The sequence below is a fragment of the Terrapene carolina genome, unplaced genomic scaffold (genome assembly GCF_002925995.2).
Source record: "Terrapene carolina triunguis isolate 2854851 unplaced genomic scaffold, T_m_triunguis-2.0 Scaffold84, whole genome shotgun sequence".
NCBI lineage: Eukaryota > Metazoa > Chordata > Testudines > Emydidae > Terrapene > Terrapene triunguis.
The window spans coordinates 18,887,386-18,904,833 of NW_020664435.1; the positions used below are offsets into that span (position 1 = coordinate 18,887,386).

General features: G+C 44.6%; 1 protein-coding gene across 1 annotated transcript in view; it reads right to left on the reverse strand.

The window, feature by feature from the left end:
- The window catches only part of ABCB5 (ATP binding cassette subfamily B member 5), a 58,307-nt gene that overhangs the window by 20,765 nt on the left and 20,094 nt on the right, over positions 1-17,448 (reverse strand). The window contains exons 11-19 of the mRNA XM_026649419.1: positions 17,049-17,174; positions 14,983-15,186; positions 13,596-13,766; positions 11,704-11,865; positions 9,695-9,847; positions 8,954-9,097; positions 7,636-7,743; positions 7,235-7,312; positions 1,699-1,782 (exon numbers count right to left, since the gene is read on the reverse strand). Coding sequence (XP_026505204.1) covers positions 1,699-1,782; positions 7,235-7,312; positions 7,636-7,743; positions 8,954-9,097; positions 9,695-9,847; positions 11,704-11,865; positions 13,596-13,766; positions 14,983-15,186; positions 17,049-17,174 — 1,230 coding nt within the window. The remainder of the gene's footprint in view (positions 1-1,698; positions 1,783-7,234; positions 7,313-7,635; positions 7,744-8,953; positions 9,098-9,694; positions 9,848-11,703; positions 11,866-13,595; positions 13,767-14,982; positions 15,187-17,048; positions 17,175-17,448) is intronic.

Here is a 17,448-nt window from a genome sequence, read left to right on the forward strand (position 1 = left end):
GGGGAAGGAGGGGCACAGGGGTGTGTGTGGCTGTTGCTTCAGGCACCGCCCCCAGCAGCTCCCCTTGCCTGGGAACGGGGAACCGCGGCCAATGGGAGCTGCTGGGGGCGGTGGCTGAAGCAACAGCCACACGCACCCCTGCGCCCCTCCCCCAGGTTCCGTCGGCTTCCAGGAGCGGTGCAGGGGCAGGGCAGGCAGGCAGGGAGCCTGTCCTGCCCCCGGTGCGCGTCGGGCCGGAGCCGCTCTAGGTCAATGCTGGGGACCACGAGGAGCTCGCGGGCCACAGAAAATAACCCCGCAGGCCGTGTGTTTGAGCAGGGCCGGCTCTAGGCACCAGCAAACCAAGCACGTGCTTGGGGCGGCACATTTTCGGGGTGGCATTCCGGCCATCTTTTTTTTTTTTTTTTGCAAAAAACAAGAGCCGGCCCTGGCCGCAGCAGCGCTTCGTGCACGGGGGGGCACCCTGGGGCCGCTGCGGTTCGCGCGGCGGGGGAGCAGTGCTGCACCTTGTGGCTGGGCCGGGCAGGCTCTGAGTGGGGGACACCTGTGGGGCACACGGAGCTGCCTGCAGATGCCGCAGGGCAGCCGCCCCCAGTGCCGCAGCCGGGGCTGAGCGAAGCGGCCTGAGCCGCCCAGGGACTGCGGCAGGGTGGCCAGAAGCAGCAGTGGGGCCATAGAGGCAGGGCGCTGCCATGTGGGGCCCGTGTCCCACTCTCTGGGGCTCTGCTCCCTCTGGGGCTACCCTGCCCCAGCTGCTCAGCCCCCTGCCGGGGCGGTCCCCCGGCTCTGCCCTCCCGGGTCCTGGCCGGTCCTGGAGGCGGGAGCCCTGGCTGGAGGGACCCTGGGCTGAGGTGCGGCCCGGGAGCCCCGCTGCTTACCCCGACCCTGCCAGCTCCAGACCAGCTGGAGGCGAGGGGGGAGCGGGCGGAGTCAGCACTGGTGGGGGGGAGCCCAGGGCTGGGGCAGCAGGGAGTGCGGGTGTGGGGGGGGAAGAGAGAGCCCAGGGCTGGGGCGGCAGGGGGAGAGAGGGGGAGGGCACTGGTGGTGTGGGGGTGGGGGTGAGAGCCCAGGGCGGCGGGCGGGGGGCAGCCAAATTATTTTTGCTTGGAACGGCAAAAAACCTAGAGCCGGCCCTGTGTTTGAGACCCCGTTCTAGAGACAGGCTATTCTGAAACGCCAGATCTGAACTCTGCTGAACTCCAAGTTTGCCCTGTATCATTACAATGGGCTGAACAACAACCCTATATCCAAACACTCATGAACTTTAAGAAAGTTCATATCCAAATCCAAACTTGTAGTTCAGACCCTTCTCTATGTACTGCACAATACTTGCTTCACTTACTCCTCCTCCCTCGCTCACAACTCCCTAGTGTTCCCTTTGTCCCTTCATTCTAAATCTAATTCTCTCCATTTAAATATCTGTCCCCTCTCCTCCACCTTTATCAGTAATCCTAACATTCTGGGCCTCCTTGCTTTCTTTCTTCCCAGTCTTGTCCATCTCTCCCTAAATCTGCTTTCTTCCTTCCACTAGGATGATCCAGTGCTCATGGTCACCGACCTCCTAACAGCTGAATAGTGTGCTTGTCCCTAGCTTTACAGATAGTGTCGTGTTGTAAGTAACCTGGCAGAATGATCCATATTTAATGTTAGTGTTATATAGATACAAAAAGCTCTCTCACACACACATACGGTACATACTGTTTGAATTTGTGCTGCCTCTGTGGCTAATCTTGTTGTCAGAGCTCCAGTGTTGTTTTTCTTATCATCAAACCAAGAGATTTCCTATGGAACAAAACAGAAAAATGAGGTTACTCAGTGAGAGCAAGGTCATTTCTCCCCTTCTTGCTTTATTATTAACAAAATCTTCAGTGTCTGAGTATGTCTGTTTGCACATGAAAAACAAAACAAAAAACCAACAAACATCTATTTGTTCAAAAGCGTCCTCTCTATTTAATGTGGATAGTTACACATGCAAATCACGTTAACCAATTTGTGCATGCAATTACTTGATTTATGCATGCAAATATCCATTTGCAGCCAGATAATAACTTATTGTAGACTGATGTAGCTCCCTTTACTTCAAGTCAAGCAATGCCGATTTACACCTGTTAAGGATATGGTCTATGATTTTTTGTGCATTCAAAATTTATATTCTTGCACATATCAGACATAGTTATAAAGACCCTTCGAAATGTTGGTCCTGTGTATTCTTAGCAAGGCAATAGCTGAACTCTGAAGATAGCCTAGATCAGGGGTCAGCAACCTTTCAGAAGTGTGTGCAGAATCTTCATTTATTCACTCTAATTTAAGGTTTCGTGTGCCAGGAATACATTTTAACGTTTTTAGAAGCTCTTTTTCTATAAGTCTATAATATATAACTAAACTATTGTTGTATGTAAAGTAAATAAGGTTTTTAAAATGTTTAAGAAACTTCATTTAAAATTAAATTAAAATGCAGAGCTCCCCGGCCCGGTGGCCAGGATCCAGGCAGTGAGAGTGCCACTGAAAATCAGCTCGTGTGCCGCCTTCAGCACGCGTGCCATAGGTTGCCTACCCCTGGCCTAGATTTTGTATTTTCTTGAAGTCCTATGCTCTAAGCCCCCTCTCTTCTTGCAGACTCTGGGGCCTTCCCTATAAATCTTCTTATGCCCAGCATCCTGCAGTCTGAAAGTAAAGAAGGTCAGCAATTAGCCTTTACAGAATGGATGTCATGCTAGTTTAGGGGCCTTGGGTGGCCCTATATATCAGATTGACTTTTAGTTACTAATCAACTGAAGATCAGTTATGGGCTACAAAAGGAAACCAGCTGACCTGTCAGCATTGGTATAGTCTCTGATTTCAAGGCTGGCGTTGAGATAAGTTAATTGCTGAACTTGATTTGTATATATACAGAATGCAGTGAGTGGGGGGAGGGATAGCTCAGTGGTTTGAGCACTGGCCTACTAAACCCAGGGTTGTGAGTTTAATTCTTGAGGGGGCCACACAGGGATCTGGGGCAAAATCAGCCCTTGGTCCTGCTAGTGAAGGCAGGGGGCTGGACTCAATGACCTTTCAGGGTTCCTTCCAGTTCTATGAGAACTTATTATTATAAATAGGCATAAAAGAGTTAGTTATTCAAATATTTTTTAACCTAAACTTTACTATAGCTGCATGGACACTATTTTGATGCAGATGGTAGATTTAGCTGGGGTACTTTCATTCTGTCACCATGGCCCCTTCCACACTTGTACTGGGACACTGTTTGCTAAAGTGGATTTAAAAGGCTTCACGTTAGGCTAAAATGGTTTTAATATGAGTTTAGATTAAGTGTTTTTAAAACCAAAAATTAAAAGCATTGCAGAAAACATGTTTCAGCGCTCATAAGCCAAGAATTTCCACTTGCTGGCCATTAGAAAATATGGGCCTCATCCTGAAGCCCATTGTGTCTTCCCACTGACTTCAGTGGGCTGAGAATAGGGCCTTTGCATGGAAGGTTTAGGCCCTGTCTACATTGGCAAGTTTCTGTGGAGTAAAGCAGCTTTCTGCGATGTAACTCCTGAGGTGTACACACTGCCAAGCCACTTAGTGCGCAGAAACTGCGCAGTTGCAGCTATAAAATACCCACTCCGACGAGAGGTGTACAGCTTTCTGCACTGGGGCTACAGCACTGAGGTGCCAATGTAGACACCGTGGTCGATTACAGCACTGCGATTGGCCTGTGGGAGGTGTCCCACAATGCCTGTTCTCACCTCTCTGGTCATCAGTTTGAACTCTACTGCCCTGCCCTCAGGTGACCAACCACCATCCCCACCCTGTAAATTACTTTGGAATTTTGAAAGTCCCTTTCCTGTTTGCTCAGTGATGCGTGCAGCGCATCTTTCCAGGTGGCCACGCCTGCTCCACACACCAGACAATCCCCTGCTTGGAGTAATGCCGAGCTGCTGGACCTCATCAGCATTTGGGGAGAGGAGGCTGTCCAGTCCCAGCTGCGCTCCAGCCATACGAATTATGATATATATGGACAGATTTCACAACGCATGACAGAAAGGGGCCATGACCGGGACACATTGCAGTGCAGGATCAAACTGAAGGAACTGGAGAACGCCTACCACAAGGCGTAGGGGAGGCAAACCACCGCTCCGGTGCTGCACCCATGAGCTGCCGGTTCTACAAAGAGCTGGACGCGCTACTCGGTGGTGACCCCACCTCCACTGCGAAGGCCACTGTGGATACTTCGGTGACTTGTGTGCCAGTTGAGAGTGGATCGAGCCAGGAGGAGGAAATCTTGGAGAAGGATGTGGAGCTGGAGGGGAACCCAGGGGCAGAGGATGACTCGGAGGTCAGAGACGCATGCAGCCAGGAGCTCTTTTCTACCCCGGAGGAGGCTAGCCAGTCAGAGCTGTCGGAGCTTGGCGAAGTGCAAACAGGAGAGGAGGCCCCTGGTAAGTGGACTTGATTTTGGGACTCACTGAAGTGAGTTGTTGGGGGCAGGAGGGTTGCAGAAAGCAGGCTTGTCTCCCACCACATGCCTAGTCTGAGCGGCGGAATAGGCTGTTGATTGACTCCCTCACTTCACGGGAATCTCCCTCAGAGATCTCCAGGAAATTCTCGTGGAGATACTGGGCAATCTGCTGCCGCAGGTTCTTTGGCAGAGCTGCTTTGTTTTTTGCCCCATTAACGGGGAGTGCTTTGTTCCAGGTGAGCCTTGAGTGGGCCTGACTGTTATAAAAAGGCAGTCAGCTGCGAACCAGCTGAGCGGCGAACAGTGGAGAGGCTAACAGAGGGAGTTTGACTGCAGAGTGCCCACTGAGGCTTTCATCTTGCAGGTTTCTCTGAGTAGTTACTGCAACAGCTGAGGAAGCCATTAGAAAGAAGGTAATATGGATGGTGAGCGATCAGCTGTTGTGACCTGCACAGGATGTGCCATGTTTGTCTTTCTTCCACAGGATAGAAGTGACTTTGTCTGTACAAAGTGCAAGCTGGTCTCCATATTGGAAGAGACGGTTCAAGGTCTGGAGAAACAAGTATCGACCCTGCATTGCATAAGAGAAAATGAAGATTTCCTGGACAGATGTCAGGATATGTTTCTACGGGCATAACATTCTGAAGAATCAGAGCAGGCTGCGCAGTGGGGGCAGAAGGATGGTGAAGAAAATTGGCAGCATGTGACCTCCAGAAGAAGAAAGAGGAGCGTCCATGTACCAGCAATGCAGATACAGGTGAGCAACCGTTTTCATGTTCTCTCCACAGGTACTAATGCGGAGAGCGGACTAGATGATACATCTGAGGTAAGGGAGCAGAAGGAGACTCCACCAATTGGAAGGCATGAGATGCACTGTTCTAGGGATGGGGATTCCACGAGGTGGTGGGTGGTGGTGGTCGCGAGGATGCTAAAGGAGTTGGCGGATGTGATTGCAGAGCCATTGGCCATTATCTTTGAAAACTCATGGGACAAAAAAAGCTCGAGGGTTTAACTCTTGGATCCGTGTCTGCACTCCTCTGTTCTTTCCTCTCATGTTGGCACCATTATCGTAGCCCTGACCTCTCATGTCAGCTATCGCAATTCCCGTATCTTCCAGCTTTTTAAGAAGCATATTTGTCATACCAGCTCCTGTAGTATCATCAATGTCAATAAATTCTAGAAAATGCTCTCTGACAGTCACCATTGCAGGGACATTTTCACTAGGTTCTGTTGTTGTTACAAAACGCACCATTAAAGTCATATGTTCTGTATGGCTGATGTCAGGTGTGCAGTCCAGAATAACAGAGTAATATCTTACTGACTTCAGATCTGCCACAATCTTCTGTTTGACTTTTGTTGCCAGGGCGTTTTCTTCTTTCACTCATGACTGCTGTTCTGTGCCAGCTATAGTGGCTCTGAACACTCAATTGAAGGGGACAAATAAGCAGGCTGGTAGCAGGGCCTGAGTGAGGGATGATATCAGCGTCTTAAGGGCCTAACTGGCTCCTACTACTTCAGTTGACTGCCTGTTCTCCTCAAGTGGGTTCAGGGAAGCAGAAGGAAACAGGAAGCTCCCTGAGAAGCTGGTGTTAATCAGTCCAGGCTCCTGGGGGTGCTAGAGAGGTACATAAGAGGCTCCTCTTCCTCTCTCTCCCTGCAGCTCCTGCTGCTTTCTGTTATTCCCTCTCACCTTTTCTCCTGTCTGCCTGTTATGGCTCTTGTGCCCTCCTTCCTCCAGCACAGCACTCCACCATCTCTGTGCATCTAGAGCAGAGAGAATACATATGCACCAGTAACAGACACAATTTTCTACACTCTGGGTCCTATTGGCGCCCCCCCCAGTCTGGCATCTGAGGTGGCCGCCTCAGTTTGCCTCATGGTAAGGCCAGCTCCGGATATTCTTCTCAGCTGAGGTGAAGTTCCTTTTCTTTGTGGTTCTTAACACACCTTTCCTTGAATGCACTAACTTAGGCCAGCATCAGGTACTGAGCATCTTATGTCAGGTGCTACTGTCAGGAAGATGAAAATTCATACCAGGGGCCTTCTGATTGCTCAGTGCCACTGGCCAAAGAAGATAAGCATGCGCTTGACATAAATAAAAATGATGTTTAGGATGATGGTGGGCATCTGACAGCAACCAAAGAAAACCAGGTTCAGCAGGTAAAAGCAGGAATATAATTTGGTCATTCAAAAAAGCCATCTGGTTTAAAATTAACTTGGTTAAAACAAAGTAGGTGGTAACCTCAGGGCGGGCGCGCACACACCCACCCACCCACCCACACACCTGATTAACAACTTCAATTAAACTTGGTTGCCACTCAACTCTGTTCTTACATGGTATAGCCCAGATTGCATGGGTGGGACAGAATCACATTGTAATGGGATTCAAAACCCTATCCAAGTTGTTAGAACAAGCTTGAACTTCAACCAAATTTAATGACCGTTTTAGGTGTGGTTGTCTTTAGCCTGTAAATGAGGTCTTAGCTTGGTAGCATGTAGCATACTTTCATAATGAGATTCTAACATGATTTCCAGTCAAACAAATCTCTATTCAGAGTGGTCAAGGAAATTTGCAATAATAGTGGTTAATCATGGTTAGAATTAGCATAGTTCTTCTCCTACTTTGGCTAGAGTAAGTATACACATAATTAATACCTAAAACTTCATGTGAAAGGTGGTGCAGTAAAATTGCGCTGTGTATGAGAAAAGAGGGTGGATTAATCCATTTGCAATTTATTATAGGAAAGGCAATTGAGAAAATGGTGTATTTATAGGAAAAACTTTAACACTAACCTGCCGCAGCATGGCTTTAAATGCCATATGCCTTAATCTCATTGTTAGGATTTCTCCCGACCTCCCATAAAGGAATCCCTGCAAGGAAAAAAAAAAAAAACATTAGTGCCTCATATCTTTGATTTTTACTACTTGTAATTTAAATGGCAGTCTGATGCTATTTATACATCAAGTGCAGTCATTTATTACAAGCATAGCACAAAATGGTGGGATGTGAATATAAAATTAAAAAAATCAACAGGAGCTGAACAATACAGCTGTAGAGAACCAGACAGACATTCCCCCATCCCATCATGCCATGATCCCTCAGCTACCAACTTTAAATCCATAGATGATTAAAGCAGTTACTAGAATGCAAACTGCTGTTCTGACCAATTGTTTTATTGATTATGAGAGTTTACCTGCAAAAACCAAGTGATAAAGCAAACACCACCTATAACAGCAAATGTGATGGAGAAAATGTTAGCTTCATGCTGGATCCTCTCCGGATCATCTTTTATTGAAAAGATCTGCAAAAATAGAAGGAAAAACATCCAAGTATTTTGTTAGCCAGACTATTAATAGATGCTGTATAACACTATATAGACTAGAATGGAGTTTCTTACATACTTGGGGAAGAAGAGAGGAGAGCATTTATATGAATGGATATTTCAAGGTTAAAGTTAACGAGAAGTAAGGGTTAAATTTTCAAAAGCCTCACACTGACTTTTCTGACTCACACTGGCTCCCTTCTGATAGTCATGGTGCTGTACCTCTGCTGCCTGGCTACAGAGAATTACCTTTGTTCAGACCTCTAGGCACAGGTGTCAGAGACGGCAGTAATTATTGTGCCCATTCCCTGTCTTTGGAACGCTGACACAGCACTGAAGTCAAAATGATAAGGAATGAAAAAAGCAATCTTGTTAGCAACTGGTTGGTCAATAACTTCCTAATAGAAGTTGGCCCTTTGATGCCATCAGGAAACCTTTTTTCTTGATGATATTCCAATAGGCATAATCTTTCAGGAACAGGAGCACTACAAGAGGCCCTACTTCACTCTATTCAGTGCAGAAAGACCCTCCATCCGCATTAGAGAAAGGAAAAGAAGGTGTGAGCCAGCGATTAGCCCTGGCTGGGATGATTTAGTTGGGGTTGGTCCTGCTTTGAGCAGGGGATTGGACTAGATGACCTCCTGAGGTCTCTTCCAACCCTAATATTCTATGATTAAACTACAGGAATGGGAACTTCTCGGTTCTACAACATGCTCCAACAATCATATCCTCTGTGGCTTTGGACAACTCACATCTCTCTGCCTCAGTTTGTGTAAAATGGGGATAATCCTTCCTTCCTTCACAGATACGTTGTGAGGACTCATTCATTAATGTTCATAAAGTGCTTTGTGAATGGGAAAAAAGTGCAATATAAATACTAAGGATTATTATACTACAGAGAAACTATGTTAGCCAGAACCATTTTCAAATAGAAAGATGCAAACATGGTATTCCTAAGTTCTGAATTGTTTTACAAACCATGTTTATAATCTGCTTATGTTGGGCGCTCAGTGACCCAAGAAACAGTGGTGAAACTATGCTAGCAAATTTTTGTGAAGAACTATGTATAAAAATGATTCTAACTACCCTGGTTTCACTGAAGTGTACATGGGGCCAACAGTACCAATCAGGTCAACTTAACTAGCATCCTTCTACAATTACATTACGGAAAAGTCAGTACTCCACTTACTGTTATAATTTTAGCAAATATGATGGAAAAGATAGGGTGACATGCTCCACTAATAACAGCAGCTAGTGTCCCCAGTGCAATGAAAGGCCACTCAGACTTGTTTAATCTAAAAAGCTTGAGGAAAGAAACTTTGGGAAGGTGTTCCTGGAAAAGAAAAACAGATTAAAATCAGATCTTTTATTTTTGTCAAATACAATTCAATTTTACATTTTTAAGAGAGCTGAGCTGCATTATGGTGCCTACAGGAAGAGTTGAGTTTAAGAACCATGGACTAGTAGAGAACAAGGCAGGTAAATGGAAGACTACAGATGACAGTACTGGCCAAAATCCATTCTAAAAACACTCTGGAATACTCTTAACAGCAAACTTTACATGGATAATTATGCTTTCTACTTACATTCAGTAGCACCTTTCAATCAAGGATCTCAAAGAAGCGCTACAAAGGAGGTTATGTATTACTCATATTTTATAGATGAGGAAACAACACACTCAGAAGTGAAGTGGTTTGCTGAAAGTTGCACATTGAATCAGTGATACAATTTTAGGAAGAGGACACAGTCCTCTTGACTCCCACTGAAATAATCTTTGATATACACCCCCTTTCAGAAATGTTCTGATCTCTCTGGAAGAATTGTGCAGGTTTACCACTGAGCTGCTGAATCTTTTTAGGATGAAAACAAAGACCCACAAACCAAACAACCAAACCAAAAAAATCTCGACTAAGCTCCAGTAAACCATTACCTCTTCAGGTGCAGCTTCTTCTTCAGCCTCTTTTTGTGGAACATGTTTTATGCTTGCTCTTTTCGAAATCAACCCATTGATGGGGAACACTTCTTCATGATCTTTTAAGGTAATAGTTTCTGTTGATTCTTCATGGTCTTCTGTTTTAATAGACTTTAACACAACATAAATTCAGTCACAAATATATCCAAAAGGTCAGTGTAGTTGCATTAGGTAGACTTAGGGTGACCAGATGTCCCGATTTTATAGGGACAGTCCTGATTTGGGGGCTTTTTCTTATATAGGCACCTATTACCCTCCACCCCCTGTCCCGATTTTTTACACTTGCTATCTGGTCACCCTAGGTAGACTCCACTTCCATTTGCAGTGTCATGTAGGTTCTGTGAGACCCTGAGTGCTATTTTGGATTTAGTCCTCTGACTAAATTTGCTACTCATACCCTTATTTGGCAGAAACATAAGAGTATTTCTCCTAGTTATTGGATTCTCACTCCTCACGTCCTGAAATCCAGCTACAGGCATCTTCAGTGTTCTCTACATATTTACACAAAAAGCTAACATTTTGTGCCAAGCATTAAGGAAGCCACGCTCACTTTCTTCCAAAGAGCCTAATCCTGTGCAGTTATTCCTGTGAGCTTCCATTGACTTCCAGAAGTGGGCCCAAAAGGTTGTAAGCAAACAATACATTCAAAAATACTTTGACATATTGTTTTAATTCTGTTTTTTAAATGGTTTGCAAAACTCATGAGAATACATGTTTGTTCCACCATTTTAGGCCGAAATCCTGGCCCCATTGAAGTCAGTGGCAAAACTCTTATCGACTTTGATAGAGGGAGGATTTCATTCCTAGTATTTTGAAACAATTTCTTCTGAATTTCCTTCTAGTTTATCTTCCCAGAGTATCAAAGTGAGTTGATTCTGAATTGCACAGATGAAAGAATCCATGACAGTACAACAGTTCTAAAGAATAGGAAACTTACTTATATGCTACTAATATGGTTTAAAAAACTATTTCCAGGGTCAGAGCAGGCCATATTTGTCTTGAAACTGTGTTTTAAAAACAAACAAATTTCAAAGTATATTCAAGAGTTTTCTAAAATACGGCTTAAAAACAGCCTAGTTTTATCTCTTGGCCATTCTTAAACTGTGTTGTTAACAGGAGTGGTTTTAAAACCATGGTAACATGAATGGTATGAAAAAAACCTGCTTTAAAATTGTTCCACTGTCACAGCCTTAGTGCCAGTCCAGGCCTTGTCTCCATTAAACAAAACAACTAGCACATCTCTCACAGTTGGGTTAGCAACGGTGACAGAATTCTATGCAGGTAGATCAGCCTCTATTCTAACCCTGGTTAGATAACATGGTAGTAAAAATGCCTGTGCTCTGCCTACAGTACACTAGCACCATTTCTACCATTGAAGTTGCACTGGGTGCTAGAGCAACAGTGGGGGAAAATGGTGTATATACACACCTGCACTACAATTGTAATTGTACAAGCACCCGGTTGTCTAGCAAAGTTAGGGGGCATCTGGATTCTGACAGATTCTGTGTGTAGTGTGGATCCAACATCAAAATTAGGCAATAGAATTACAGACTAGGCTGTTACCTTTTCTTTGGAACCCCCTTTGTGCTGTGAAAGCTTCCATCCATCCCTTTAGTTGGGATTCCACACACAGCAGTTGCCAAAGGAGCAGTGCAACAAAGAAGCTGGAGGGTGGGGAAGGGGGCCTGATTTCAGCACATCCTGGGGTATCTGTGGGTTTGGGGAGGCATGGGGGGAGGAGCAAACCCCAGTGACATGTACGAACAGAACAATCTTGTGTTTGTGCAGGAGGCGGTGATTTGGCTTTTAGTTACCATTGTGCCTCTCACTTCTTGGCAGAGTAAAGAACTTAACACATGTACTAGTGTATGCGTGAGCTGCTTATTGCTCTATCTTTTAAATAAATGAAGTTGATATGTCACAAACAAGGACTTTCACAGCAAAACTTTAGTAACTTTGTAAGGTACCTGTGCTGTTGCAAGTGAATAATATAACCCCCTTTTCTCCATCAGCTCTGAATGTGTTCCTACTTCAGCCACAGCACCATCAGCTATGGCCACTATTACATTTGCAGTCCGAATGGTGGAAAGCCGATGAGCTATTACAAGAGTGGTTCGACCTTTGCTGGCCTGTAAACAAACAACCACATTGTAATTTGTGTCCCCTGTGGCTTGGAGATTTAGCGTAATTTACTCTAATTGGTGATATTGTGACTGTAGTTACTCCCATTGATTTCATTTGCTAAAATATCCTGACAATCCATGAGTTTTTCCACAACTGACAACTAAAACCTTTCATACCCTGGTTCTGTCTCTGCTAAGCTACAGGAGACCTGCTTGTCGGCATCCACACTAAACAAAATCAGAAAGCTTGTTTTGCTTCTCCTGATTTTCTTGACTCTCTCTCTCTTTAATTATTCTATTCAAAATTAAAAAAGCTAAACTCTGAGCTGCTTTAGGTTATGCCATGTGGAACAGTCTCATAGGGACGGATTCCTTGCAGAGGAGCAGATGGAGCCACATGTGCTCTGGCCCTGCCCCAACATGCCTCTATATAGGGGCCCAGGTAGCCTGAAGTTGGCTACGCTAGCCTCACACCTCCCAGGAGTTTTCCTGAACTGTGGGAGCTCTCAACTGTCTTCCTGAGGCTTCTGTAAGTGTCTTCTTTGCTGCCAGAGTGGCATAAAGACACCCAGGATACATCTACTCTGCAATATCTCACCTGAGGCTGGCCCAGGTCAGCTGACTCAGACTCATGGGGCTCAGTCTGTGGGTCTATAAAATTGCAATGTAGACATTCAGGTTGGAACCCAGGCTCTGGGACCCCATGAGAGGGGAGGGTCCCAGAGTTCAGGATCCAGCCCAAGCCCAAATGTCTACCCTCAGTTTTACATCATGAGCCCCACAAGCAAAAGTCTGCGGACACAGGCCCACTCACAGGTGTTTAATTGCCGTGTAGACATACCCTAAAAGGTACCTGGTTCACATTCACGTAGTCCCATTTGAAACAGGACAATATTAACATGAACTAGGTACCTTTTAAAGGGCAGTGAGAGCACAGCACTGTACCACGCTTCACAAATCACACCCCTTTGGTGCACTTTCCCAGTGCCTTGTAGACAAATCGTTCATCAGTGCTGAGGATCTGTTTTCTGGAGGGAGTAGCCACGAGTGACATGCAGTGGAATAATAATTGATGCACACTTCTTCGGCAGTGCACATCTCTATGAAAACCATGAACTAGAAGCTATCAATATTTACACACTCAAAAGATTAACATTACTGTAGTGCTTCTTAATACTCCATTTGGCATTTTTGTTAGCATTGGTCTGATGATCTAAAAGTACAGAAATCTCTATTGTACCAATTCAGATGTTTGTGTATTTAAAATTGATTTTCAAGAAACAGACAAGACGTTGATTCTAAAAGCTCTAACGGTGACAAATTATTTGCCAAAGGGCAAATGTTGCCTTCACTGATTTGCACCCTATTTACAATCTGATGGTAGCCAATGGGTTTGCATGTGCATCAGGGCAACTTTTGGGCCCCATAACCACATAACAATACATTAATTAGATCTTAGTGATTTAGACCCCCGTCTTGCACTGAGGGCTCACCCATACAGAGCCTCACTGCAGGATTGGGCCACGGTGAGAGTTACCATGTGGTTACTGTTGTTCCCAGTGGGGTTACAGCATTGTTACTTCTGAGCAATGGGCAGCATTTGGCAGTAATTGAGTAAATCATCCCTGTCATTGCAGTACAATAATAATCTTGTTCATCTATTTCTTGCTTTGAAAGAAAATATATTTGATTCAAGAAGATGGAGCTAGAGGTTGTGTCAATAACCCAGCATTTACCTTTTCCAGTGCAGCTTGGACTACTGACTCACTTTCTGTATCCAGGGCAGATGTGGCCTCATCTAACAAGAGAATTTTAGGGTTGCGCACCAAAGCTCGAGCTATGGCTATTCTCTGCTTCTGGCCACCACTCATCTGGGCTCCTCTTTCTCCTACAAGGGTATTGAATTTCTGAGAAAAGAGCAGAGACACCATCAGTTTTGCAGTATAAACAATTAACCACTAAATAGAGCTTGATCCACAGTCCATTGAAGTCTATGGAAAGATATGCCACCCCCCAATCTTGATTTCAATGGACTTTGGATCAGGCCCACAGTGAGAGCAAGATAATTATGTATTATGGGAGCACCCTAGTGAAATGAAAGCTAAGGTTATATATTGTCTGATCCCCAGAGTGCAGGACACAAATCCCATTTTAAATTAAATCTACACAAAGTCACTTTCAGTAGCAAAAATGTTCCCACAAGCAGGTGGTCATGGAATTTTTTCAGATGGGTACTAAGGACCAGAGGGGCATCCCAGGGTGATAGAGGGAGTTTCTGCTCGATCTGGTACTGGAACACAGGTTTCTGATGTGAAAGACCCAAATCTTATCCACTCAGCCGCAGCATCCCTCAAAAAAATACATGTCAGATCTGCTGCCCTGATTCAGCCAGGTACTGAAGCACCTGCATAACTTGAAGCACTAGGGTGACCAGACAGCAAGTGTAAAAAAATCGGGATGGGGGTGGGGGGTAATAGGTGCCTATATAAAAAAAAGCCCCCCAAATTGGGACTGTCCCTATAAAATTGGGACATCTGGTTACCCTCTGAAGCACATAAGTAGTTCTATTGACAGTGAGGATACTCATGTGCCTGAAGTCATGCAAATGCTCAAGTGCCTTATTGAATTGGGGCCTTTCTGCCGTAAGCACTACCCTGATCACCACCTTATATGTCTAAAAATACAAATTTTGAATGGCACTGCAATTTCCACTCTTGGCCACAAGGTGGCGGTAAAAATCAACCTTTCCCTGCTTACATTTATCAGCTGTTGCTGAGTTTTGGTTACCATATTTTGTGATTTTGCAGAAGGGCAGCTGTCCCTCAACTTGGGGCTGAGATTGAAGGAAAGACAACCATAGTTCTTTCTTTTAAGATGCATTTATATCAGAGTCATTCATGCTTCCAGCTTTTGGATTCACAGTTATCCCTCCCCCGACCCAGCCCGGATTTATTTCCATTTCCTTACAAGTCTGTTTCAGAGAATTTAGAGAAACATTGCAATTGCTGTAAATTCCTTCTGCCACACACACAAAAAATGGTTTATTTGATGGTCATATCTCAATATCTCACTTTATTTCAGTTCATTTCTAAGAATGCAGGTTATTTTAAGGACCATACTTACATCAGGAAACTCCATGATAAAATCGTAAGCATTTGCTTCTTTTGCTGCATTCTCAATTTCTTCATCAGTTACATCCTCTCGACCATATCTTATATTGTTTCTAATTGTTGTCCCAAACAGAACAGGTTCCTGACTGACCACACCAATGAATTCTCGGTAATGTCTCAGATTAAGGGACTTTATGTCATGTCCATCCACTGTGATCTAAAGAAAAAAAAATACTATGAGAGCCTGAGGTTGTATATTATTATTTTTCTTATTATTTTGTATTACCGTAGCACCTAGAAGCCCTAGTCATGGACCATGACCCCATTGTGTTAGGCGCTGTACAAACACAGATCAAAAAGACAGTCCTGTTCTTGAATCTTTCTAAACCTACAAACGTTTAGGACAAAATCTTCCCATTCAGTTTGTTAGGGCAGATTTAGGATTCGTAAGAAAAGTGAGGATTTATTTTTGTTTCAGTGAAGAAATAGTCCTTGGCCAGATGTTTCCATACACCAAGTGGAGATTTGCCTCTGCTGGGCACCACACCTGCAGTAAGGCCAAAGTAAAGGAAAGAGGAAGGGGCTCTCAATCTGAATCCTACCATCCCTTACATAGTGTTGGCTGGAGATACTTTTCATTTTTGCAGGAGAGGAAAACCTGAAACCAGCATAGGGCATCTCTGCTTATCAATCATATGGTATTATGGTTTACTGACACACACCCTAAGGCCTGCATGAAGCATGGTGCAAGGAGGATAGAAGGGAAAAAGAACAACCATCATGTATCTTAAATGGGAGATCAGTCCTATGCAGGTAATCCATATGGTGGAGGAGGTAACATAAGGTTTGGCACTTTACACTTTAGCTGTGCTCAGAAATGCCCATGAAAATTCTTTGTCTGGATAGCAAATAGGAGAGGACAGATATAAGGCAATCGTTGAGATGAACACCGGTCTTCTACGTGCACTCTCACAGGACTGTGTGACACCGGAGCCGGGGTGGGGTGTGCTTGGCTGTATTTTGTTACAGTGCTGTTTTTTCCCATTTCACACATGAAGGGGATCACCATTACGTAGTGGCCTGGAGGACAGAGTTGCGAGAAGGCCAAGCCCAGAGACTGTCCTATCAGGACCCTGGCCCACTTCTCCAAAACTCGCTTGCCAATTCACAGTGCCAGGACAAGAAGTTCAGGTTCTGGAGTGAGCCGCAAGGATGGAGTAACTTAAGTATGGATAATCAGTGGCCTCATCTTCCTACGTGGTCATGTTACCACAATCGATTTAGATACATACATGGCCCCTATCACCATGGCATACGAACACCTCTACAGTAGTTAAGCTTAAAAAACAATAGCCTCTCTCTCCTCTCATCACATACTGTCTTAAATACCATGAGCCCCCAGGTCCCTCAGAGGAGTGTAGATCTGATCTACTAGTAGCGCTCCAGCTAGATCTACTGGAGCTAGATCTGAATAGCAGGTAGCAGGTGATTCAAACTGAGCTCTGGGGCCAGACTCATTGGCAAAGATCTGCCAGCAAAGGACAGAGCTGCATTTAGATGGTCCCTCCTAAATAATATTTAATAATTAAAAATTGTATTTATTTCAATTCAAGACAATATCTACCCTCCACAGGAAACCCTATAAACAACACTGTTAAGCAAGTAGGCTACCCAATATGCAGGACACCAGCCAAGTGTGTGTTTGGGTGTTCTAAATCCAAGCCCAGCATCTGCAACAAATTCCTAATGTAAAAGGTGAGGCTGCTCAGAACAGAAAACACACTACAGTATTTAAAAAACTTGCCAGTGATTTATATAACTTCCAAGTGATCCACTCTCTGAGGGCTGTAAGGCTCACTTTGTAAGAGTTAGACTTTTGTTAAATCTCCCAGTATCAGATGGGAGGAACAGCAGCTGATTGGCCCAAAATCTTGTGTATTATAGTTGGGTACAATATCCCCAACTTTGTGCTCCACTTGTCTCCTTTTTCCTTGAGGACTTGTATAGCTATAATTCTTTGTATATTTCTATTTAAATACCTATGTACACAGTACTATGCTCTAGAATGGCTGTACTCACCACTCCTTCCTGTGGATCATAAAACCTCTGAAGCAGCTGGACCATTGTGCTCTTACCACATCCACTGCTTCCAACCAATGCCACCGTTTGTCCACAGTCAATTTTCAGAGTGAGACCTTTCAAAACCTTGTGGTAGTTAAAAAAATAAAATGTAGAACAATCTCAAATTAACGAGATTCTGTCACTAAATCCTGCCAGATTTATCCCTGCTACATTTTCAAAACCCACTCATTCCCATTGTAAATTCTGGCTCTGATCTTTTCTCATACCTCAACCACTGGAACCTGCCCTTCCTGACACCTCACATACTCTAATTTGTCCAGTGTTCTGCAGCAAAAAGTCATCTACTCTCATGATTCTGACCACATTCAGTCCCTCTTGAAGTCCTTCCATTGGCTCC